This window comes from Kwoniella bestiolae, chromosome 3, assembly GCF_000512585.2.
Source record: "Kwoniella bestiolae CBS 10118 chromosome 3, complete sequence".
Classification (NCBI taxonomy): domain Eukaryota; kingdom Fungi; phylum Basidiomycota; class Tremellomycetes; order Tremellales; family Cryptococcaceae; genus Kwoniella; species Kwoniella bestiolae.
The window spans coordinates 1,811,383-1,835,737 of NC_089243.1; the positions used below are offsets into that span (position 1 = coordinate 1,811,383).

The window sequence follows — 24,355 nt, forward strand, 5'->3', positions numbered from 1 at the left end:
CGTTGGGTCTTGGATGTGAAGGAGTAACGAGGGGCAGGTTGCAGTTGCATGAAGAAGAATAATAAGGAAGAGGAGAAGGATAAGGAAGGATCGGGAGTGTTATGACAATTTACTTATAGTGTGAGTGTGTGTGTATGTGTGATTTGTCTCAAGGTTGATGTGTGAGTTAGGTCAGTTACGACGCACGGACTAAAACATTGATCGGTCAGATTGTACCTCTTTACCTTCGTTGTATTATTAAGGATGACCTGACACGGTCAAATCGAGCTAATCCTCACAAGTCAGTCTCGTATTCCAGAGTGCATCCTACTGCAAGGTGAGGTAAAGGTGTGATCATGTTCATGATCTTCGAGACTGTCAGTCTGCATCGCACTCAGCCCGATAGAGAGTAAGTTACTTTACTCTTACTCTTTTTCAGGGAAACCCGAGTTGGAGATTGCCACGTTGCGCTATGATCACTTTGCTTCGTCATCCGCCACTCAACGCACTCAACCCCCCGCCAGTCAACAACCTCAATCGATAGTTATCATCAACATGTTATCATCGTTTGTTTCCTTTCATTTTCATTCCATCCTATACCATATCATACTTAACCCCAAATCATCTTGTCACGTATAAACAGATCAGAGAAAGACATCAAATCCCAACACCATGTCCGCAGACGCCGCTGCCTCCTCATCGGAGATCACCATGTAAGTCTATCTGTGTGCTTGTAGATGATGTCATCCTTCCTTCCTTACTTCTGCTCTCTCCTGCTTTTATCATGTATTCAAGCTGATCTGTTTATTGCTCAGTACGGTCAAGGGTCCATCCGAACTCAAGCTCTCCATCACGATCGCCCCAGAGAAGACAGTAGCAGAGTTGAAAGAATCCATTGCTTCGAAATCAGATGTGGAGAAGGAAAGACAGCGATTGATCTATTCTGGTATGTCCCTCTCTATCTCTTCATCTACCACTGCATATCATTGTGACCACAAGGGCATGGCTGATGCAAGATTTGTACTGGTATAGGTAAAGTACTAAAAGATGAAGATACGATATCCACCTACAAGATCCAAGTGAGTAACTCATTCTATCCAGCTTGGTATTCTAGTAGACACCTCGAACTTTAGCTGATATTGATACTGATCGCATTAGACCGGACACACTATACACATGGTCAAGGGAGCTGCCAAGTCCAATAACCCCTCTGGATCGACTGCAGCTCCAGCGGGCGGATCAAGTGCCTCGTCAGCTTTACCTAGATTACCTCAGATGGGTACTGGTTTGAATGTGGGGAGCAATCCGATTGATAATGTTGAGAACATTCATCATGTGAGTGAGCGACTCTGTCCGGGTGGCCGAATGACCCGTCTCAACGGAAGGAGCTCAACAGGACGTGTAGATGAGATGGACAGAGAAGAGATTGAGCTGACTTTAGATTACCTCCGCAGGGATTAGCAGGATTCAACCCCTTTGCTGGTCAACCTGGATTAGATAACATGTTTGATCCCAATGCGGTGAGTGCTTTCACCACTCCATATTAATCTCCTGCCTGTCCATCTACCATCTCAGCTACTCCGCTCTGTCGATGTCCCAAAAGCGCTCGAAGCTGATTGTGGTGTGGTCATCGATGCATCCAGATGACAGGAATGATGAACAACCCCGATTTCCTAAGATCAATGTCAGAGATGATGTCCCGACCTGAAGTATTGGACCAGGTATGTATATCTTGCATTAGCTACCTCTGGATCGTCGGATAGGATCTTAGCTAATCACATGGACAAGTAGATAATCGCTTCCAACCCCCAATTACAGGCGATGGGTCCTCAAGTCCGACAGATGATGCAATCCCCTTTCTTTAGACAGATGATGTCCAATCCCGAAACTCTGAGAGCTGTAAGCTTTGTTCTCATTTCCCTCCTTACTAAGGAAAATAATAGCTTATATGTGTTTCCGCTAGATGATGCAAATGAACGCCTCAATGGGCGGACAAGGAGGAGGTATGGGAGGATTCAACCCCTTTGGTGCTGCTCCAGGTGGTGGTCAAGGAGGACAAACAGGAACCGCCAATGTCTCTTCCGATCCTTTCCCTAATCTCTTTGCTCCAAATGCCCCCTCCACCACAAACACCGAAAACCCCTCTACACCTTCAGGCAACGCTCAGCAGCCTCCGAATCCACTCGCAGCGTTGTTCGGTGGAGCAGGTGCAGGCGGTGCAGGCGGAGCAGGCGGAAATCCATTTGGAGGGTTCGATCCTTCAATGCTGTTTGGTGGAGGTGGGCGTGCAGGTGGGTTTGGAGGGTTTGGCGCACCGCCCGCTCCGAGGGATGAACGACCGCCTGAGGAGATTTATGCGACTCAGTTGGGTCAGTTGAATGGTATGGTGAGTTTGCGTTTTCATCATACTGTACATGTCCCTGTCCCATCTCCCTTTTCCTTCTCCACCTCTTTCTTCTACCTCTCTCCTCTCCCTATCCCCTCTCCCCTCTCTCTCTCCCCTCTCCCTGTCCCCTACCCCTCCCGCCTTCTTCTTACCCACTCCTTCTCTCGTGTCTCGCCTCCTTCTCGCCTCCCCCTTATCCTCTCACGCTCTGTGTACCGTCCCGCCCTCAACTTGTATAATATGCCACATGCTGATATCCGATTGAATTCCTTAGGGTCTGTGGGACGCTCAGAAGAATATCACAGCGCTCAGAAGGACAGGGGGGAACGTCGAAGCTGCTATAGAGTTGATATTCTCCGGTCAGTTGGATTAGCAGGGATATCGATTTAGTCAATTGCAGATTGTTTGTATTCATCTTTCTTGAATCTGGCCACGTCTATACCATTTGGGCGCACCGAGAAGGACCCGATTAGAGTATGGGATGGGGAGATGCGGGAAGCGAATCGATGGGAAGTGATCTGCGTTTGAGGAATATGCATAATATACCCAAATCCATGAACATCTAAATTAACAATACGGACAATACCAACTAAACCTTACAAATGCTTGGGGATAGGTGGAGCTTCACCCCTCTTCTCAGCTTCTGCCGCTGCTACCCAGTATGATCCCTCGGGGTAGGTGAACTCTTTCATTGATTCTTCGTACATGTCGATGGAGTATCCGCCCTTGGGGTCCAAGGGGACGTTGTATCGACCTTGGGAGTTGATAGAGACGGGGTAGAGGAAGTGTTCGTGCAAGTGGCTACGTGATAAAAACATGACATTAGTCCTTGCTTTGATAGAGTACTGACGAGCGGGTCGAGGGAGTTGGGTCAACTCACTCAACAAACTCCAAGACGTTTCGTTCCATCTCTCCTGATACGCAGATATAGTCGATCAACGATAAGTGGATCTGCAATACCGATTTGGTCAACATCTTATCCGACCTCTTCTTCGAAAGATGATAAAGATAAGATTAGGGGAGGGAAGAAACACTCACGACATATTCACACAATCCCACACCACCAGCATGAGGACAAACCGGCACACCATACTTGGCAGCCATGAGCATGATAGATAACAGCTCGTTCACACCTCCTACTCTACACGAGTCGATCTGACAGACGTCGATAGCTCCCAATTGTAATAGCTGTTTGAACACCATCCTATTATGGGCGTGTTCACCGGTAGCTACACCAATGTTGATTTCCTTGAGGGCTTTTCGGATGGCGGCGTGTCCTACGGCATCATCTGGGGCGGTTGGCTCCTCGATGAACCATGGTTTGAGGGGTTCGAGCTTCTTCATGTACTCGATGGCCTGGGGGACGTCCCATACCTCTATGATTCGAAGGATATATCAGTACTGCTCCTGACTTCTCAATGGTATAGCGAGTTTTGCGGTATGGAAGAAAATGATAGAGAAGCGGAGGGAGAAGCAGAGAGCAGGTATACTCACGGTTAGCATCGACCATCAATACACATCCAGCAGGGCCAGCGTTCTTCCCTTCGATAGTTCGGGGTTCGATCACTCGACCCTCGGGTAAGTTGGCTTTATCATCGATGATTGATCGAATCAATCGACCTCTTCGGAGATCATCCTCGGGATCAGCACCGACTTTAAGCTATAGAGTATAAGACGATTTTATAAGCTCCTGTTCTCTTTACAGCGATATTCCAGGACTGGAAGGAAGTACAACAGGAAGATTGGAAAAGCAGTACACACCTTGAAATGGTTGAAACCTTGGTTCAAAGCCTCCTTGGTCAATCGTACGACCTTCTCGTCAGAGTAACCCAACCATCCAACAGAAGTGGTATAGGCAGGATAACCCTTCTTGATGACTTCCTCCTCTCTTGCTTTCTTGGTGGCTTCTTTCTCCTTGAGTAAAGCTAGGGCCTCTTCTTGCGTTATGGCATCGGTGATGTATCGGAATGAGGTGGCTTTTACGAATCTGAAATAGAGTATACCCAGAGCATCATCAATAAGACGTCACAGTCAAGTTCTGGCAGGATACAATACATGAGAGAGAGGGAGAGGTAGAACTCACTGTTCTGGTGTCCAGTCAACAACCAATTTCCATAAAGGCTTCTTCTCGTGCTTGGCGAGTAAGTCCCACACGGCGTTGTTTACTGCAGCAGTAGCGAGGTGGATTACACCTTTCTCGGGACCCAACCATCTGTGCTGGGGGTCAGATACGACTAATACCAGCGTGACTTCGGTCAGCACAATTCCACTTTTCGAAGAATTCGGATAAATTACTCACGGAAGTCGAAGAAAGCACCCATATCATTGAAGATGGGATCCAAGTCCTTGCCGACTATTCGGTTGGCGATTTGTTCGATGGCATAGCATACAATATCATTACCTCGACCAATGGCTAAAAATAGATATTGTCAGCCCGAAATCATCTTGGCGTAGAAGAGGAAGAGAGGAAGGACTTACTGAACGTCATACCCTGACCTTTGAGGTCGGAGTTTGTCTTGAGCACGATGTAGGCGGCAGAGTAATCACACTCTTTGTTCCTAAATGCAACAACCTATCAGCAGGATGCTCGTACGAGCAGAATTTGGCTGTGAGAATGACTTACATGGCATCGGTACCATCACCAGTGACGTTCTGGAGGATAGCAAAGGTTAATCTGTGATCATATCATGCCTCAGAAGGTGATTCTCAGCTCACGGTGGGGAAACGGATGTCTAGACAGGACAAAACACAGACATCAGCAATGGCTCTACTCTCTTTCTCGCAAGTAGCTGAGCCAGACACTCACCATGGACGGAGAACTCTGTGATCTTGAGACCGGACATGATGGATGACGATGTAGTGATTATATGGGGCAGGTTCAGGAAGTAGTGAATAAGAAGGGAAGAAGAGATAGACGAACAAGAAGTTACAGGTGGATACCCTCTGCTATTTGTATGAAATTTCAGGTGATATGCTGTTTGGTTAAAGTGGACACCTTCTACGAGGTTGTAACCACGAGATTACTCTGGCACGTCGGCCCGTTGTTGGACCGGCCCGCTGTACTTACGTATATGCACGTGGTAACTGCCGGATCAAATGCCGGTTCATCCGGATTGTATCCAATGTTTTAGCATGACGTGGACTTAATTTTGTGCTTATCACACACCTCTGGAGACCTCCTGCTTTGTTCGACTGATGGTACCTTTTTACCCTTGTCAACCCTGAATCGATGATCAAACTTCTGTTTGTCTTTTTGTCTCCTTGTCGTTTTTGTTGTTTTTTGCTTTTTGTTCTCTTTTTTAGGATCAATAATACACAAGATGACTCTCTCACACCGTACACATCGGGAAAGTACGTAGACCAAGGGGGATATCTGGAATGTTGGGAAGGGGATCATGGTATCCTCATGGAGAGAATGAAGGAGGAATGCATGTATCAGGCGAGGTAACTTGCGAAATGACATGTTATGTCTTTTTCTTTCGATCTTACTTCTTACCTTGATATACTACTAACTTGCTGTACTGCAACTCAAGACAAGTTCTGCTCATTCTAACTTATAGTACACCTCTATACTTTGCTACATCTAACAACGCACCAAAGGCTTACAGTGCCGCACCTGCAACAAACCGCAAGATCAATCAACATCGCATCCACACACAGACGTTGAATCAACTTCTACCTTCCGATAACAACGCCCTGCCTTAGCTTAGTCTGAACCCACCCACTCACCCATCTTTTGATCCGACAAGGGGATTACCAACATTAAACCATGTCATCTCCCACTTCTCGTCAAATACGTTCCCCTTCTTCCTCCTCAAGATCACCTAGAGTAAACCCTCCCAGTCCTGCTTTCTCACGACCACCCTCAATAACGAATCTTACGAACTCACGATATCCACTTGTCTCTTCTGGACAGGTACGAAATCTAACGACACCATCTCCACCTCGCTACATCCCTTCTACACCCCCTCAAGAACCTAGACCTAGACCTCAAGTCACATCTCCCACATCTACTTTAACCCGAGCAGTCAATACCGCATTACCTTTATCACCCTCCGGGACAATATACTATTCCTCCCCTCCATCAGCCTTCCCAAGTCACTTCGAGATTCTCAACCAGGATCAGGATTACGAACTTACACCCATAACTCCACGACGTATCCCGCCCAGTATATCCTCTGAACGAAATACAGAGTCTTCATTCCACGATAGACATTCCATCCAATATCAATCTCATACCCACTCTCATACTCCCCAGGCACCAGATAATGATATGGAGATGATCAACGATGATGATCCGTTCAAATACTCTGATGTGAGAGTATCAGGAGGTAAACAACGAACCATGCCAGGATATCAATTCTCATCCCTTTCTCCGAGAGCGTTTAACGAAAAGGGGGAGAAATTGACTTTTGAACCAATGTTGGATGAACTTACTGCTCCTGAAAGGCCGATTTCTGAATATAAGAGATCATTGTACCCCTCGTCTCCAATCCCGCAATCAACATACGAAGATCACCCCGACTTGTTAGATTCTCAAATCTCCGCTCCGACCGACAAAACACATTTTTCGCCTACCAGCCCGGTCTCCTCTCTTGCCTCGGGACTACTTAGAAATCCTATCGGCCCCGTTCGACCGTCCTTCAGAGGATTATTCGCCCTGTCAACTGCAAGGGAATACCTCCTCTTTCTCATACCAGCCACCATATTCTCGATCCTATCGGCATTGATCGCTCCCTACATGTCTTTGGTAATCGGAGACGCATTCGCCATATTCGCTTCCTATCCATTCTTCACAGAACTCGCCACGGACCAGGATAAGAGTATATTACGAGATGGCGTGAGGGATACGTCTCTGAAGTTGACGATAGCAGGTTTACTAGCTGTGATCTTCAATTACTTCAAGGGGACGTTCTGGGTGTGGTATGGTGAATCGGTCGCTGCGAAGCTCCGGGAGATGGTCTATGAAGGAGTGCAGAATAAGAGTATGGAATGGTTCGATCTAGGGATGGGAATGAGAGATCAGGATAGTGGTGAGCGTGGTGGTGGGGATGAGAAGACGGAGGCGATCGGAGTAGGAGGGTTGATGTCGAAATTCACCAGGTACGTCCTCACACGTCTCCCCTGTCTAATGGATACATAGTCCAATCGTGGTTGATATCCCTTGGGCACTCGCAGAGAAACAGACGACGTCCGTCTCGCAACGGCCATGTCCTCGGGCGCGGTAGTAATGAACCTTGCGACCTTCATCCTATGCTTCATCCTAGCAATGATCAAGGCTCCCATCCTCGCGCTCGTCACTCTCTCTACCATCCCTCTGGTCGTTCTCACTCAAATGATCACGCAGGTCTTCGCCGCACCATTACATGCGTCCGAGCGCCGTGCCTTCGCAGAAGCATCCACCAGCGTCGAGCGAGTGACCACAGCAATCTCGACCGTCAAGGTGCATAATGCGCAACAAGCTGAGGAAGAACGATTCCTAGGTCTGATAGGTAAAGGAAAGGTATCATTGATTAGACAAGGACTGGTCTGGGGTATATCCAGTGGAATGACCGATTTTCTCTTACTGGGTACTTTCGTATTGGGGTTCTGGTACGGTGCGAAGATTGTTAGAGATGAGAAAGCGACGAGTGGGGAAGTGATGACTTGTTTCTGGGCTTGTCTGTTCTCCGCGACTTACTTGCAACAGATCGTACCGCACCTCACAGGAATAACAAAAGGGAAGAACTCAATGGCATCGCTATTGACGATAATCAAGGATGATCCGACCAGAGAATCGGTGGTGGCTGAAAATCCATTCTCGCCTACGTCCCCTTCTTTCCCTCCTCCCACTACTACCATGCCAAAGAAAAGGAGGATCTTCAGCAAGAAGGAGAAACGTATTAGCAATTTTGATCTGCGCGGTATAGTCCCCGTAAGGTGTCATGGCGAATTCAACTTCTCAAACATATCATTCTGCTACCCCTCAAGACCTGAGAACCTCGTTCTCCGCGATATATCGCTGTTCATCCCACCCGGCGAAACGACATTCATAGTTGGTGGGTCAGGATCCGGTAAATCGACTATCGCCCAGATCCTCCTGAGATTATATAAACCATTAACAGGAGAGATCATAATGGATAATCAAAATTTCAGCTACATCGACCAAGAATTTACGAAACAGCATATAGCGGCGGTGCAGCAGGGGTGTATCCTGTTTGATATGTCCATACACGATAATGTTGCGTTGGGTCTGGCTGGAGCAGGAGGAAGTAGGAGACCGAAAGATGTGAGTAGGGAAGAGGTGGTGGAAGTCTGCAAAATGGCTATGATACATGATTTTATCGAGTCGTTGCCTGAGGGGTATGAGACGCAGATTGGATCTGGTGGGAATAGTTTGAGTGGGGGTCAGAGACAAAGGGTCGCTATCGCTAGAGCCATGATTAGGGATCCTACGGTGTTGATCTTGGGTGAGTCAGAGCACCTCCTTTCCTACTGGAATGTAGTGGTGCCATTCAAATTAGGTTAGAACTGCATACACTATTATACAATCAGATTCGATAGAACGGATCATTGCTGATTCTCAATCTGCCTCTCCAGACGAAGCGACCTCGGCCCTCGATCCAACTTCCCGTATCCAGGTCTTCCAGAACCTCAAGAAATGGCGTACAAACAAGACAACCATTGTGATAACGCATGACCTCTCTCAGATCGTTTCAGACGATTTCGTCTACGTCATGTCGAACGGTATAATCACCGAACAAGGCTTCAGAGTCGATCTGATGAACAAACCTCAAGGAGTCTTCGCAGCAATGGCCGCTGAGCAGGCTATCACACCCTTCCCTATCAAACGAATATCGGACGAATCAAATTGGCAGCAAGGTCTAGAAGAAATACTTGGGATGGAGGATGAGTTTGATGTCGAACAGTTGATTAACGATCGACGACATTCCTTCAGAGCTAGTACGCCGAATTTTGCCAGGTTGAGCGCTATTGGAGGAAGACCTGGGAGTGCGTATATGGACATATTAGATGATTACTCTCATTCTAAATCAAAGGTTACACCTGGATCAAATAAACGATTGAGTAATGCTCAGAAGAGGTTGACGTGGGATCCTGAAGATTTGGGTGGATCACGCCCACCTAGTAGATTTAGCACGAGTAGACCTGATAGTAGGATGTCCAGAAGATCATCGTCGTTTGGCATGGACCAATCTCCCCACTTGACTGTACGATCAAGCTTTGAAACGAGAATTAGACCTAGTATCGACTCATCGAGATTACCATACACTCAACCTCAAATTACGATCACCCCTCCTCAAAACCAGAATAACGGACTATTACACCCCGGCTGGACAGAAAAGGATACACCGAACTCGCGAACTTCCGTCTCCTTACTTCAGAGACGACAAAGAACGCTGAGTGAAAACCTGGAAGATGATCTGAAAGCCACCGACCTTACCACTCTACCACTCTCTGAAACCACACCAGCTCCCATACCCAGTATAGGGCAACTGATGAGACTCCATTTCCCCGCCCTACCCAACAAATACCTCCTCCTCCTAGGATGTCTCGGATCAATAGGACACGGGATAACCACTCCCGTCTGGTCATTCTTCCTCGCCAAGCTCATGCAAATTGTCGGCTCGGGCGGCGTCGACACCCACGACCTAACAAAGTACGGCCTCATTGTCCTTGCCCTCTGTGCCGCTCAGGGTCTATGTGATGGTTTAGCAGAATGGGCACTGGTAAGTCTAAGTGCGAGGTGGAGCTATGAGATCAGAAAAGTGGCGTTCGATAAGATGATCAAGCAGGATAAATCATTCTATGACGAGTCCATCAATAGTTCCTCGAGGTTGGTCCAGATATTGATCAAGGATGCGGACGACGCTAGGACATTGATGTCTCAGGTGATTGGGAAGAGCGTGACTGTGATTACTATGATTGGGTTGGGATTGATCTGGGCGATGGTCGTTGGCTGGCAGTTGACCTTGATCGGGTTGGCACTTGGGCCACTGTTCGGGGGTTTCCTGGCGTTTAATAGTTGGGTGATGAGTCTGATTGAGGTGGGTCATAAAGCTGGGAGAGAGGCTGTGGCGAGGACGTTCCATGAGGTGAGTTGGTGCATTCTTTGACTCATCATCACTTTCTGGATCCTCTCATCAATTTGTCCGTGTATGCAGCGTACCACATACAAAGTATGATAAGGATGAAGATGGATTCGTAAACAATAGTTTAGCTGAACATGTACCTTTGTGTGTATTAGAGCATCTCCAACATCCGAGGTATCCGAGCTATGGCTCTCGATTCGGCATTCCAAGTGAAATTCCAACAGGATGCTGCGAGAGCGAAACAGCTGGGAGATAAGACAGCCTGGACGTTGGCTATGGGAGGTGCTGTTGCCAGTGCATTACCGTTGTTTGCTCAGGGTGAGTGCATGTTTCTGGAATAGGCTCGAAGGTTCAGGAGGGTAGGCGAATCCTAGCTGATGGGACTGGACTTCACGTGCAGCTCTCATGAATTTCGCTGGATCTGAATTCATGATAAAGAATATAATGAACTATGAGCAGATGTTACAGGTGTACAATCTGGCGTTGTTCAGTTTGACTTTCGGTTCGGGAATGTTGGATTTCAGTGAGTAAAGATAGCTTCTCACTACATATGATCTCCCAAACGCCACTCATCTGACTAAGCTGGTAGGATCAAGACATCATGCTAACTACTGATGTACCCACCACACAGTCCCAACGATGGCAAAAGCACGAGTCGCCTCTCGGGATTTCAACCGTCTCTACCTCCTGCCCACCACCTCGACGGACGAATCCAAGGGAGACCTCCGATTCCCCATCAAAGGCTCTATCAAATTCGACCACGTCAATTTCTCATACCCTACCCGACCTGACGTCCCGATCCTACAGGATATCTCATTCACCCTCCAACCGGGAGAATGCGTAGCGATAGTCGGTCCATCAGGATGCGGCAAATCAACCATCTCGTCCCTTATTCAACGGCTCTACGCCCCAACAGGCGGGAAGATCATACTAGAGGATAAGTACGATTTGCAAAGTAGCGATACCAAGTTCCTCCGAAATAATATCTCGGTAGTTTCTCAGTCGACCAATCTGTTTGATCAGACTATAGCTGAGAATATCTCTTATGGCTATACCCTCGGTGGGGAACTACCAATAAGTGAGATTCAACGATCAGCGAAACTAGCGAATATACATGAATTCATCATGTCCCTTCCGAAGGGGTATGATACCAACCTTGGAGAGAATGCGGGACTGATTTCAGGGGGTCAGGCTCAGAGATTACAAATTGCCAGGGCGCTTTTCAAGAATAGTAATATCCTCATCTTGGATGAATGTACGAGTGCGTTGGATGTGGATAATACTAGGGTGGTTTTGGATACCATCGTCAGAATAAAGGATGTGAGTTTGGTTTAACTCTTACCATTACACATTCCTTTTTTCCACAGTATCAAGGTGTCCTGTCCTACTCCAGGTGACGTAGCTGATCTCTTGTTATCCATTCAACCAGTCCCGAACAACCATATTCATTACTCACTCTACCGAGGCCATGCGGCGATGCGATAGGATCATATGTCTCGGAGAGGGGAGAGTAGTGGAAGATGGAACCTATAGTGAATTGATCAATAAAGGGGGATTCTTCGCTCAGCTCATGTCGACTGGTGAATGGGAGTAGCTAGTTTTACGTCTTCCTTTTCCTGCTTCTGCCTTTTCATCCTGATAACTATCATACTTAGTTCATACTTCATGATTCATGACTCATATTACACTGCTCTCGTTTTCCTCACTTGCAAATAGACGTCATCCGGATATTAGATAGATAATGACCAAGAATAAATGTATTGTTGTACTGGCTTGACTCTCTGATGCACTCAATTTGCTATACGAACACTGCATTGTGAAGACCTATGTTCACCTGGTTACATCACGATGAACTTTGCTTAGACTGGAACTCAGCATGACAACTTGCTAATTTGCAGAGATTGGTATGTGCCGTTCAATAAATGACATGACAAGACATAAATGCATAACCCGCTCAGCGAGATTCTTATCGACTTGGAAAATACAAACGAAACAAATGATGGTTTTATATTCTAAATACAACTTATTCTCGTTACCATTGCTCGTCACACATATAAAATCGCCCTGCGTTCGCTCACGAGTATCCCATTATTTCAGTTTTCCTTGTTTTTCGTTACCTTCTCACTGTGTCTATCCACCAATAAATCCATACCCATATCCACATATCCACCCCTCAGCTTTGCCACCTAGTCCTCCCCATCTCCACCAACAGCAAACAACCTCATCAAATCCCTCACGCTTAACCTCCCCAATCGTCCAGCAGCACCCTCTCCCATAGCTCCATCGGACAAGGCCTGCTTCTCCTCTTGCAGCGTCATAATTCGTTGTTCGACGGTGTTTTCAATGACCAATCGATGGACGTGAACTTCCTTGTCTTGGCCGATCCGATGAGCTCGGTCGACAGCTTGGTTCTCGGTGGCTGCGTTCCATGCTAAGTCCATGCAAATTACCTGTACCTCAAAATTAGCACATCCAAGCTTTGTAGCGGAAGAACGAATGGAAATCCGGATAGGTGATGTAAGGGCATAGAAAGGTCACTTACGTGATTCGCCGCACAAAGGTTCAACCCCACTCCACCACATTTAAGCGACATCAATATAACCTTTGGTGAATTAGGCTTATCCTTCAACGATTCTCCGAAATCCTTCAGAACCTTCTCTCGCTCATCCTGCTTCATACTACCGATATATCTCACATGGTTGATCCCCTTTCGAGTGAGGTAGAGCGAACAAAGTTCAATGAATTGGACGAATTGAGAGAAAACAATGATCTTGTCGGTGGGATCTTTCTTGTTGATTTCATCGATGAGGTCACTGTTGATTTATACAGCCTATCAGTTAAGAGTTACAACACCGAATGAACGACTTCGAGAAAGAGAGATCTGCCCACCCAAGCTTCTTCATTTTGGTCGAAGGAGGAACATCTTCCATCGCCAATTCGTCCGCAACATCTGCAAGGGGGTCTTCACCTTTGGGTTGGGTTTTCTTCTTCTTGACGAGTCGAGGCTTGACATCGCCGTTCTGCCATGGAAGCATCAGCATGAAGCATCTCAATATACGCTGTAAAACGCATGGTACGCTACCACTCACAGCTTTTCTCTTCCCTTTCCTATCACCTTCCTCATACTCCTCTTCATTGTTCTCCTCCAACTTCGCCTCGATATCACCCTCCACTCCATCTTCTTCAGCCATATCACTTTCCTCATCTTCCTTATCGTGCTCCATAAACGCTTCCGCCCTAAACACCCTTCCCTTCTCGATAGGTCCCCTACACATGGGACAAGCTCGTCTGCCAGCATTGATATCGGCATCACTCAGATCCGCATTGTTAGCAGCGCTGTTGAAGACGTCCTGAAGACAAGGCGCACAGAATGAGTGGAGACAGGGCGTGATTCGTTCATCGGTGAACACGTCATTACAAATTGGACACTCTTCCTCTCGCGATACCTCGGTATCATCAGAAGCAGCATCGTTGATCTTGGCTTGTCGTTCGGTCAATTTCTTCTTCATCTGTTGTACCACCTCATCTCCCAACAGAGTCTTCGCCCGAGCAACCTCAGCGATGTCGTCCGTTTTGACAGCATCGACACCGGACATGAGATCTTCGTCGGACACAAGTACGTCTTGGTCGTGCGCACCGTCGTTAGGATTTCGTCGAAGAAGCCATGGATGACCTTTTAAGGACTGTCAGTTAAACATCAGGCACACAGCTCGGCTCAACTCACAAGTCAACTGTCGAAGTCTAAGAAGCATGACCAGCACCACTGAATAATGCTTCATAACGGTTCCTGCAGCAGTGTCAAAAATTAGCCGTATGATCATGACTGAGGCGGGAGATATATACCTTTCTTGAGATAAGAGTTGAATCGGACTTGAAATCGGCCTTCAATAGCAGTATAGATTTGTCGTTCATCGTCGGTGAAACTCAGTTCAACCACATTGGTATGTTTCGGTTTGAGTTGGAGGAGTTTTTGGCCGTTCAGCTCGGAATCCTTGTTTCGTCGAATACAGCAGGGTCGTATCAAGGCCTGAACAGTCGTTGTCAGCTCAAGAAACAGGATTGACGCTTATGAATGACTAACCTGCATTCGCTTGGTTGCGAGTTTCGGCTGTAGATCGACTGTTATCAGTAACATAACTCATATTCGGGGACATAGATTGGCTCACTCGTCTCTTCTGGACCTGGGAGATATGTCCCCTGAAATGTTCCCACCTAGCTGCAGGCGAGATACTCAGGAAATGGAGATAGGGGTACATATCGTCCAGAGTGTTTACGATAGGTGTTCCCGTAAGACACCAACGGAGATGTGATTTTAGCGCCCAGCATGCTTTAGTGGCTCGGGTATTCTTGTTTCGGATCTAGCGAATTCAAAGTCAGCGATATTGCCATTCTGAGGATTACTGAGACGTGTCAGACTTACCTGATGCGCTTCATCCAAGATGACTCTCCACCAATGTACTCCAAACAACGGACCTTGCTTCTTCACGTCTGCATAGTCTTCTTCGTCATCACTTCCAGCTTTCTTTCGCTTTTCCTACAAAACAAGCAGCGTCAGCTTCATGTGTGTATCGTCGAAGGGAGATGAGCACTTACTTTTGGGCCTGATTCAGCTACCAAAGTACCGTAAGTGGTGAGAACCACATCATACTGCTTGAGATTATGTTTACTCTTTACCCTCTTCGGTCCGTGATAGATGAGTACTCGAAGGAATCCAGGTGTAGTTTTCGCTTCAATCTCGTTCTTCCACCTGGAAGACAAAGCAACAATTAGCTGTACCTCGCAGAACAAAGAGCAAGTGGATACTCACTGATGAAGGAGCGCTAGCGGCGCAATGATGAGTGTGGTCTTCACTTTTTGATCTTCACTTCGATGGCACGCGATAGTAGCAATAGACTGGACAGTCTTTCCAAGACCCATCGCATCGGCGTTGATCCCACCAAGATACTTCTTATCCTTTTCCTTCTCGATCATGAAGTCGACACCGAGGATCTACACATACAAGGTCAGCATGTCACTTTCCACAAGGACCGAATTGAAACTCACTTGATGGGCCATCAACTTGATTTTCAGATCCGGGAGACGATCGTCCATACTGTTCAGTCCAAGTCGATTGAGCGATTCTTCAACCGTGGTATCTTCAATGAAGTCCTTCAAGTTCTCGTCGAAGAATGTATGCAGGCTAAGGACATTGGTCATTAGCATGTATCTCTCATAGCGAAAACAGTGACTTACCCTTCATCTGTTCGTGGTCGATCCCATTCTTGCATCCCACCATAGATATCTCTCATCGCCATATTATCATCATCATCATCGTCTCCGAGTCCGATCATACCAGCCAGTTGATGTGGTGCGCCCAAGCCGGGAACAGGACCAGCATTCCAAGCACCAGGCATGTTGAGTCCTGCATACCCATTGTGCTGACCGTTTACAACGGCATTAGCGCCAGGCTGAGTTGACGGACCAGCGATTCCGTTGGCCAGAGTGACAAGCGAGGGTGGACCTCGATATCGAAGATCGGGAAGGAGGGTAAGTAGAGGTGGAGACGGTGGGAAGTATTCTCGTCGGACATTTCGATTGACCATGAGGATAGCAAGGACTCGTAATCGGCCGTTGACCAATAGGGATAACTCGTGGTTTTGTATACATTTCACTCTGTGATATCACGTCAGCTCAGTGACGAGGTATAGGTAGAGGCGCAAAACACACTGAACCGGAGGGGATCGAAGATATTGTGCCTCAAGCTCATAATAAGCGAGATTGGCACCATTGTATTGAGGCAAAGGAGCGGCGGGAACACCTAACATGGCGATGTTAGTCTTTCCGAGGGAGAGGAATCCGAAATTGTACCTACCATTTGAATTAGGTGGCGCTGGAACATGATCCCCACCAACAGGGGTAGGTTTCCTCTCCTTCTCCTCGTCCATCATCATCTTGATCTTCTCCTCCGAAGAGAGCGCTTGTACTTTACCCGGCTCGGTAATATCTTCTTTACTCTTCCCTTTATCTCTACCCGAGCTCTTGGAGATCTTGCTCAAGAAGTCGTTAAAGGTTTTTTCCTTGTCACCGATACTAGATCCACTATCATCTCGTACCATCTCCACTCCTCCCTCGACGTCGGTCTTGGCTTTTCTGTTAGATTGCGAAAGTGTGAATATAGGTGCGAGTGGGATACTGTTATTCGAGCTGGTTCTAGCTACAGCTTTACCCTTCCCTCTATCTCTGATCACCATATCTTCGTCATCGTCCGAATCGGTGAGTAAGATTGGGTCATTCTTATTGGTGACCTTTCTGTACTCGTCGGGTATCTCATCTTCGGATAAGGGTATGACAGCATCATCGTCGTCGGAGTCTTCAGCAAGTTCGTCGAATTCGTTCTCGTCGTCTGAACCAGGAGGCGTAGATGATGATGATATGCTGATGATATCGAGGGGGAGTTTACGACTTGGTCGGGTCGATGATGATGAGGAAGTGAGCTTGGGCTTGACTTCGTTGTCGTTGTCGGTAGACCATTTAGTCGGACTAGATCTAGAAGGTTTCGCACGAGGAGGCATGCTGGAAGAAGAGGAGGGACCAGCAAGAGAGAGGTTATCCAAGATGGAGGGTTTTGATGGACCCGTTTTAGAGGTAGAGGAGGAAGAAGAAGAAGATTCAAGAGGAAGAGGTGGTCTGGAAGATGATGAAGAAGAGTATTCGAAAGAGTTTGGTGGTCTTGAAGAGAGAGAAAAAGAAGAGAAAGAGTTTAGATGTTGATGAGGTTGACGTTGGTTATTTATACCCTGTGAAAAGTGAAAGTGATGGTGGTTGAGTCAACTTGACGTGTTTTCATAGTACAGATGTGAGAGATGATGATAATTCAACTCACCAACCTGCCACAACGTTGCATCCTCGCTCTTGCATGATCAGGTTCCATACAGTGATCCTATTCACAAATGGAGCATCAGCTCATTGACCTTTTCGTACATTTTAGTTTGTACGACTCCAATTCACCTGATAATTAGAAAAGCTTCCAAAACCATCTTGTCTCCCACCCTCAAGTTTGTTAGGATCAGCCGCCAAGATCACATCGTTCCAGCAGAGATCTTCCATGCCTACAACGACAGCGGTACGACATTCAGCTCACAATCATTCATGAACAGTACGGTAATGGTATGCTGATAGAGCTTCTCCTGCGATATCGCTTATACTCGTCACACTCACAAGTGATCACCCCAAATCCATTCCCTCCTATCTCCCCTCCCTTCCTCTTCGGATCCGCCAACTCGATGATAAAGTTGGTATCGTCAGGGAAACTCGCAACGTGGGCCTGGAAAGCATCGAGGTAGAATTGGGGTGTTGGCTGTACAGATATATACAGTGACCGACGTATCAGCTTACCATCCAATGATCAAGCTGCGAAGGAAAGGGAAAGACGGGTAGTCATGGGGCTACTTCCTGCAACTCGACATGCAATCGAAATTTGACTACTGATGGATGAAGCAGCAGGAAGACGAAGAGAACCCACCTTATCAGGTTCCTCATCCAGCCCTAAAGTCTTCCTCGCCAACTTCTCAATGGACCTATCGTCCGCCATCTTTCCTTTCCTTTCCTTCCCTTCTCTTTCCTCTTTCCGTCGTCCGGTAGAAGGTATCGATTCAAATGGTATCTCAAGACCAAAACCACAAGATTCATCTGGGAGTTGGTGGTCCCGGTGTTCCTTCTCAAGATCTCAAGATCTCACAAGACAACTGAAGGTATATGTACGATTGCAAGAATGAGAGGTAGATCAAGCAGGGAAAGTAGTGGGTTGAATAGAAACGCAACAACAAATTTCAGATCACAGCATGAAGTGAGACGCGACTGGTAATCCCAATGTCCACTGTATCATTAGCGCGGATTCCACTCCAACGGAGTGGTTTGTGCGTATATGGGGTACTCGGTTAGACCATCCTCGCCCTAGCACACCGTTAAATTTTCATTGTGACAATCTAGACTATCTATCCTGCATCGTTCATGGCATCCAGTCCCTGCGAGGCGATGAACAGCATGAATAGATGGGCAAAAGCAGTATAATAGCAACAAGATGTATAATACATATCAATACAATGCTAATATGTTTGTGGATATATGATGCAAGTGTATTATACCTCTCCTACTCATCATCACTATCCCCTTCATCATCGTCATCCTCGCTCTCCTCCGCTCCCAGATCCAACAACCCCTCATCATCATCACTGTCCAACACGTCTTCATCACTCTCATCGTCGTCCTCTTCATCGTCATCATCCTCATCCTCATCCGAAGACTCCTCATCAGATCCAGCAAGCATATTGACATCTTCAATTTCACCTTCCTCACCCATCTCGATAGGCACATCATCCTCATCATCACTTTCACCTTCGATGTATACTTGTCCTTCCCCTTTCTGTCCGCCATTCAACGCAGACTGAGAGGCAGCTTCGGCAGCTAACCGTCGCATTTGTATCTGAGCCAAAGCGAGATCCAGTCGACCAGACAAAGTCGAAAGTGGTTGGTAGGTCTCCAGTCGAGTTTGGAGTAATTTGGAAAGAGTAGCAAGATGTAATGGCAATGATGGCATCTACATGCAGAAATGATCAGCTCAGAAGTTACACATATGACTAGCTGAAAGTGACTCACAGTCATGAGCAACGCCCCTCTCTCCACCAAAACACCCTTAACCCATTCAACGGTACCTCGACCCTGCTGTTCATTCTGAACCGAACCTCGACCACCGCCACGCTTGTTCGCTTTCTTACCTTGTCCCAATCGCTCAACACAGGCTTTGAGTAAAGGCAAAGCCAGCTGAGCAGGCATTTTCCGTATAGTATTTCGGATCAATGTGGGATTTCGATGCGAGAGGCACAAAGTGAGGAGAGCTGGATCGGAGGTATGCAAGGCTTGGACCAATACTCGAGTAAGAGAAGCGGCGTTGACAGGTCCGTCGAATGTCACTTCAGCTGCAGCTTTCTTTGTCGAGGAAGCATCAGCTTCGGCGCCAGAAGTAGTACCATTGGGTATAGCAAGCATACGTTCACCGAGGGACAAGTCAGCCATGTCGACGTCTGTGGGTAATTTGGATGCTGGTTCGTCTGTATCAGCCGCAGGTGCTTCGGTGATGTTCGCAGGTGCAGTGAATCGTTGTATCGGCAATGTCTACAGGTAACAGGTCAGCTGAGGCACATTCATGCTGAGTTGGTCATGACTTACTGTAGACGATGTAGCACCTCCGACCAGATCTTGGGCATCACATTTCACCGTGGTAGATGGCCTGAGACCCCCTTCAGGCAATTCGAATACCGCTCGATGCCATTTGACCCTTCCACCACCGGTCATTCGACCACATAGGAGAGCGCCGGGAGCACCTTCACTCCCAGAAGCAAAAGTAGCTCGACAAAGTCTTGCCGTTCGTTCTTCTTTACCTTCAACGAGTTTGACCGTGCTTGGCTTTGAGTCAGATTTGGGTCGAGAGAAGTCCAGCTCTCCTGGAAGGTGGAACAAGGATATCTCGCCTGATGAATGCAAGACGGATAATAAGGTTGATGACGTAGACAGAGAGTGGGCGGAAGACAAGGTAGGAGAAGCATATCGATAAGATAGCTTAGGTGTTGTTTGAGGGGAGACAATGGTATATTGGGATATTGTTCGATCGTCTTCTGATACCACCAAGAAGGATGAACCTTGCTCGGAGGTAGGAAGAGGGAGAATAGAGCTGATGGAGGTGGTAGAAGCTGGAAGAGGGGACGAGGTGTAGGTAACTGTGGAGGATGAGAGATCAAGATGTAGTACTACCACTGAGATGGTGCCGACCAAGACATGCAATGTTTCAGCAGTCGAAGAAGGCAGTATCGCTAAAGCAGAGGGAGAGGATATTGATGAGGGGAGAGTGAAGGTATTCGATATGCTTGAAGCGTCGGGAGATAGTACCAGAATAGACGAAGAGGTGGTGAACAGTGTGGCGTGTTCATCGGACCAAGCAGCAGTGGCAGGTTGAGGCAAATCAATCGTCCGTATTATCTCGCCTTTGGTAGGTGAAAAGACTGCCAGCTGACCTTTGGCGGAAGTGATGAGGACAACTTCTTCATCGCCAGTATCGATCGGACCAGACTTTCGTCGTTTCTTCTTCTTGCTTGCGGCATCGGAAGAAGGTATACTCGCCCAAGTGACGGTGGTAGCTTTGCTTGCGCCAGCCACTTCCCATTCGGAAATGACTCGATCGGTCGTAACGTCCCATACTTGGACTTTATCGGCTGAGCCAAGCACTGGCGATGCAAAAGCAAAGAGGGTTCGGGAAGGGTTGAAGGAGGAAACAGAGGATGAAGGGGGAGGTGACTGAGCGACAGGTTGTTGAGAATGTTTAGGTCGGGAGGGACCAGCAACCGGCTGACGAGAAGGTGCCATTGTGAGTGTGTATTCTGACATCGCATCATGAGTCGTCAGCATCATTCTCTTCCAAGCTTAAATCAGAAGAAGATACGAAATGATAATGAGTCAGATTGGGTGCCCGGAAAAATGGGTTTCGGGCCTTTACACCAGCTTTTTATATGTAAGAAGACCGTCGTGTTGTGATCATCATTTATGGAAGGAGGGAACGTAGGATTGAAGGTGTATTTGGTTTCGCTTTCCAGATGGAGCGAGGGAGAGCTGGACTTACATTAGGATTAGGCTATAAATGTGGAGGATGGACGAAATTTTTCGTTCGATGAGATACCTGTCACGATTGACCAACCAGCAGTTAGCATCATATCCTCTTCAACCATATACATAATATTACGAGAAATATGAATAGAATCAGTAAAATAAAACAGCCATGTTTTATCAGCATAGTACCTGTCTCCTCTCCTGTATCGCTACAGGCGAGTTGACGGGCGTGCTCAGGCGGTAATTCCCATATGGGACATCATTTAAATGGTAGACGATGAGACATTATGAGAAAATTGAGGGGATGCCACAAGATAAACCGAGATAAAAAAGAGATCAAACGTCAAAAGCTCACCTTGTCAATTGAAAATTTGACGGATGAAAGGGGATAGCGCGAAGCTCTCAACCCTGTGTAGAAGACTATCCAACGAATTGTCAGCACCGTCCTTCTGATGAGATGATGTTGTTACAAGAAGAGGAGAGGAGACAGTTCAGAGTTGTGCGTTTATGGGTCTTGGGCATTTCGCCTAACAGACTCTAGTTTGAAAATTGAACACGAAGTCATCGTAGTAAAGTAAAGGAGGAGAGAGCGAGAAGAGTGATGGAACGAACAGAGCTATAAAGACAAAACAGGCTCAGTCACTCACAGTCTGATGTTATGCTCGACTCTGCGAGACTTTTGTTGGTTTTATGTACGTTGATATATGAAGATGTAGAAGAGAAGAGGACAAGTTGAACGAGGTTAAAAGGGGAATGCGACGAAATCCAAAATTCTCAAATCCGCCCAAGTGAATTTGGTGAGATGGGAGTGGATCACCTGAATATCTTCCCATCGTATTTTATGTGATTTATCCCAGAAAAGTTGAGAGCAGCGCAAGTGGCCATCACCGTACCTGACTTGCCCGAGTGCATCAATTTTGCAAGTTCCAGTATTTTGGAGATATCCATTTGACAGTGTTTACAAAGGTATACATACGCACTCTGCATCTAGACAAAGACAGATACCTCACACAATGTCAGCTGTAGCTCGTCGAGACGACAGTCTAAAATCCGCCAAAAAGCGAAAACGACCCTCCACTACTTCTACAACCGAGAGGGATGAAGCTCCTCAACCAGTCACCGACGCAGACTCAACAATGGCAGAGGCGACCTCCTCGAAAGTCACGCTTGATGCTCCTTCATCTGCTGTGGACGGAGCGAGAACCACCCCTGGATCAACGTATGAGAGAGTCCCATTCTCTACTTTGAACTTGTCCAACCCCACTATGAATGCGATTCAGCGAATCGGGTTCGAAACTATGACTGAAGTTCAAGCTAGGACTATACCCCCTCTCTTGGCTGGCAAGGACGTGTTGGGAGCTGCGAGGACTGGATCGGGAAAGACCATGGCCTTTTTGGTTCCTAGTGTTGAGATGTTGAGTACACTCAGGTTCAAGCCTGTTAATGGTGAGCTCACTTAACACGAACAAGGCCCATTTAGTTGACGTTCGCTGATCATATCGTATTGTCATCATCGCAGGGACCGGAGTTATAATCATTTCCCCAACTCGAGAGCTCGCCCTGCAAATATTCGGCGTAGCCAAGGAACTCATGCAAGGTCATTCTCAGACATTTGGTGTGCTCATGGGAGGAGCCAACCGAAAAGCAGAAGCGGACAAGTTGGTGAAAGGTGTGAATCTGATTGTAGCTACTCCAGGTAGATTGTTGGATCATTTACAAGTAGGTCACGCTAACATGAGAAGTCATCATCTTGATGTTGCTGAAGCTAATACCATGTGGCATTCTTTGTAGAACACTAAAGGATTCGTATTTAAGAACCTGAAAGCTTTGGTCATTGACGAGGCTGATAGGATTTTGGAGATCGGGTTCGAGGAGGAGATGAAACAGATCATCAAGCTGTTGCCTGCTGGTGAGCTACCGTCTCCTGAATTCTCTCGCGCACGTTGCTCCCTTCTAAGATCCAATCTTTCTGGTTGTACACATGGCATCCCGCGACCCAGAGCTAATATTTCCTTCCACTGCAGAAAACCGTCAATCAATGCTCTTCTCCGCCACGCAAACCACCAAAGTCACCGACCTCGCCCGAATCTCCCTCCGACCAGGTCCCCTGTACATAAACGTCGACGAGGAGAAACAAGCCTCAACGGTAGATATGTTGGAACAAGGTTACGTCGTCTGCGAATCCGACAAGCGATTTATGCTGTTGTTCACGTTCTTGAGGAAAAACTTGAAGAAGAAGGTCATCGTGTTTTTCTCGAGCTGTAATTCTGTTAATTATCACGCGGAGTTGTTGAATTACATTGATGTTCCGGTGTTGGATTTGCATGTGAGTGAAGTTCTTTTCGAGGCTTATCAACAAGGGACATTCTCTCTGACAGCCACACCATGTTATCTGGGAATTTCATGCTGATACTCTGCAAACTTATAGGGCAAACAGAAACAACAAAAACGAACCAACACATTCTTCGAGTTCTGCAATGCCCCCTCTGGTATCCTACTCTGTACGGACGTAGCTGCTAGGGGTCTCGATATCCCCAAAGTAGATTGGATCATCCAGTTCGATCCACCCGATGATCCGAGGGATTATATACACAGAGTAGGACGAACAGCCAGAGCAGGTAAAACTGGGAAATCTCTGTTATTCCTCTTACCTTCCGAATTGGGATTCCTGAGATTCCTTAAGGTGGCGAAGGTGCCGCTGAACGAGTATCAGTTCCCTCAGAAGAAGATTGCGGATGTGCAGAAGCAGGTTAGTTGGGTTGACTCTTTTATCTACATCTAGCTTTACCAGTCATTCAAGGTGATACATGCTAACCACGTACGGTTCAATACAGCTCGAAAGCCTAATCTCAAAGAATCACTACCTAAACACCTCAGCCCGAGACGGCTACAGATCATACCTCCAATCCTACGCTTCCTACTCTCTTAAAAAGATATTCGACGTGAACAAATTGGATCTAGCAAAAGTAGGTAAAGCATTCGGATTCAGCGTACCCCCTAAAGTAAACATCTCGGTGGGTACGGCGAAGGCCAAGAAGGAGAGGAATGACGATAGCGATGAGGAGGAGGACGATGGGGTACCGAAGAAGGCTTATTATAGGAATAGGAAGAAGGGGAAGTTTTAGGTGTTGTTTGGTTTTGGGTAGTATGTATGTTATGGTTTGATGCATTTTGGTCTGGATTATCATTACTCTAAGTGTACATGAAATGGTACGTTTGGGTAGCCGACTTGGCTTTACTTGACTATAAGAGCAAGATTGAGATG

The 24,355-nt window shown here is 47.0% G+C and overlaps 6 protein-coding genes across 6 annotated transcripts; 3 read left to right on the forward strand and 3 right to left on the reverse strand.

Moving 5' to 3' along the window:
• Nucleotides 1-651: 651 nt before the first annotated feature.
• On the forward strand, nt 652-2,738 carry I302_105370 (uncharacterized protein; the record flags this gene model as incomplete). Its single annotated transcript, XM_019195230.1, has 9 exons — nt 652-692; nt 795-925; nt 1,012-1,058; nt 1,138-1,314; nt 1,434-1,499; nt 1,623-1,700; nt 1,771-1,878; nt 1,943-2,365; nt 2,640-2,738. 9 exons carry the CDS (start codon nt 652-654, stop codon nt 2,736-2,738), a joined length of 1,170 nt encoding a protein of 389 aa, XP_019042943.1.
• A 223-nt stretch (nt 2,739-2,961) lies between these two features.
• On the reverse strand, nt 2,962-5,208 carry I302_105371 (uncharacterized protein; the record flags this gene model as incomplete). The annotated part of the gene is made up of 11 exons (XM_019195231.1): nt 2,962-3,166; nt 3,246-3,316; nt 3,404-3,741; nt 3,860-4,025; nt 4,127-4,352; nt 4,449-4,599; nt 4,665-4,778; nt 4,844-4,923; nt 4,989-5,017; nt 5,081-5,097; nt 5,172-5,208. 11 exons carry the CDS (start codon nt 5,206-5,208, stop codon nt 2,962-2,964), a joined length of 1,434 nt encoding a protein of 477 aa, XP_019042944.1.
• A 926-nt stretch (nt 5,209-6,134) lies between these two features.
• On the forward strand, nt 6,135-12,049 carry I302_105372 (uncharacterized protein; the record flags this gene model as incomplete). Its single annotated transcript, XM_019195232.1, has 7 exons — nt 6,135-7,468; nt 7,544-8,814; nt 8,945-10,458; nt 10,611-10,773; nt 10,856-10,978; nt 11,087-11,775; nt 11,885-12,049. The coding sequence occupies 7 exons, from the start codon at nt 6,135-6,137 to the stop codon at nt 12,047-12,049; spliced, it is 5,259 nt and encodes a 1,752-aa protein (XP_019042945.1).
• Nucleotides 12,050-12,641: 592 nt separating this feature from the next.
• Nucleotides 12,642-18,025, reverse strand: I302_105373 (uncharacterized protein; the record flags this gene model as incomplete). The annotated part of the gene is made up of 18 exons (XM_019195233.1): nt 12,642-12,905; nt 12,998-13,268; nt 13,345-13,475; nt 13,545-14,128; nt 14,180-14,242; nt 14,299-14,482; nt 14,537-14,563; nt 14,622-14,813; nt 14,876-14,989; nt 15,049-15,202; nt 15,263-15,444; nt 15,499-15,634; nt 15,688-16,107; nt 16,162-17,231; nt 17,318-17,374; nt 17,443-17,543; nt 17,653-17,791; nt 17,957-18,025. The coding sequence occupies 18 exons, from the start codon at nt 18,023-18,025 to the stop codon at nt 12,642-12,644; spliced, it is 4,158 nt and encodes a 1,385-aa protein (XP_019042946.1).
• A 558-nt stretch (nt 18,026-18,583) lies between these two features.
• On the reverse strand, nt 18,584-20,850 carry I302_105374 (uncharacterized protein; the record flags this gene model as incomplete). Its single annotated transcript, XM_019195234.1, has 3 exons — nt 18,584-19,030; nt 19,090-19,605; nt 19,660-20,850. 3 exons carry the CDS (start codon nt 20,848-20,850, stop codon nt 18,584-18,586), a joined length of 2,154 nt encoding a protein of 717 aa, XP_019042947.1.
• Nucleotides 20,851-22,103: 1,253 nt separating this feature from the next.
• On the forward strand, nt 22,104-24,215 carry I302_105375 (ATP-dependent RNA helicase HAS1; the record flags this gene model as incomplete). The annotated part of the gene is made up of 6 exons (XM_019195235.1): nt 22,104-22,536; nt 22,610-22,809; nt 22,882-22,999; nt 23,115-23,416; nt 23,519-23,839; nt 23,925-24,215. 6 exons carry the CDS (start codon nt 22,104-22,106, stop codon nt 24,213-24,215), a joined length of 1,665 nt encoding a protein of 554 aa, XP_019042948.1.
• Between the last annotated feature and the right edge of the window lie 140 nt (nt 24,216-24,355).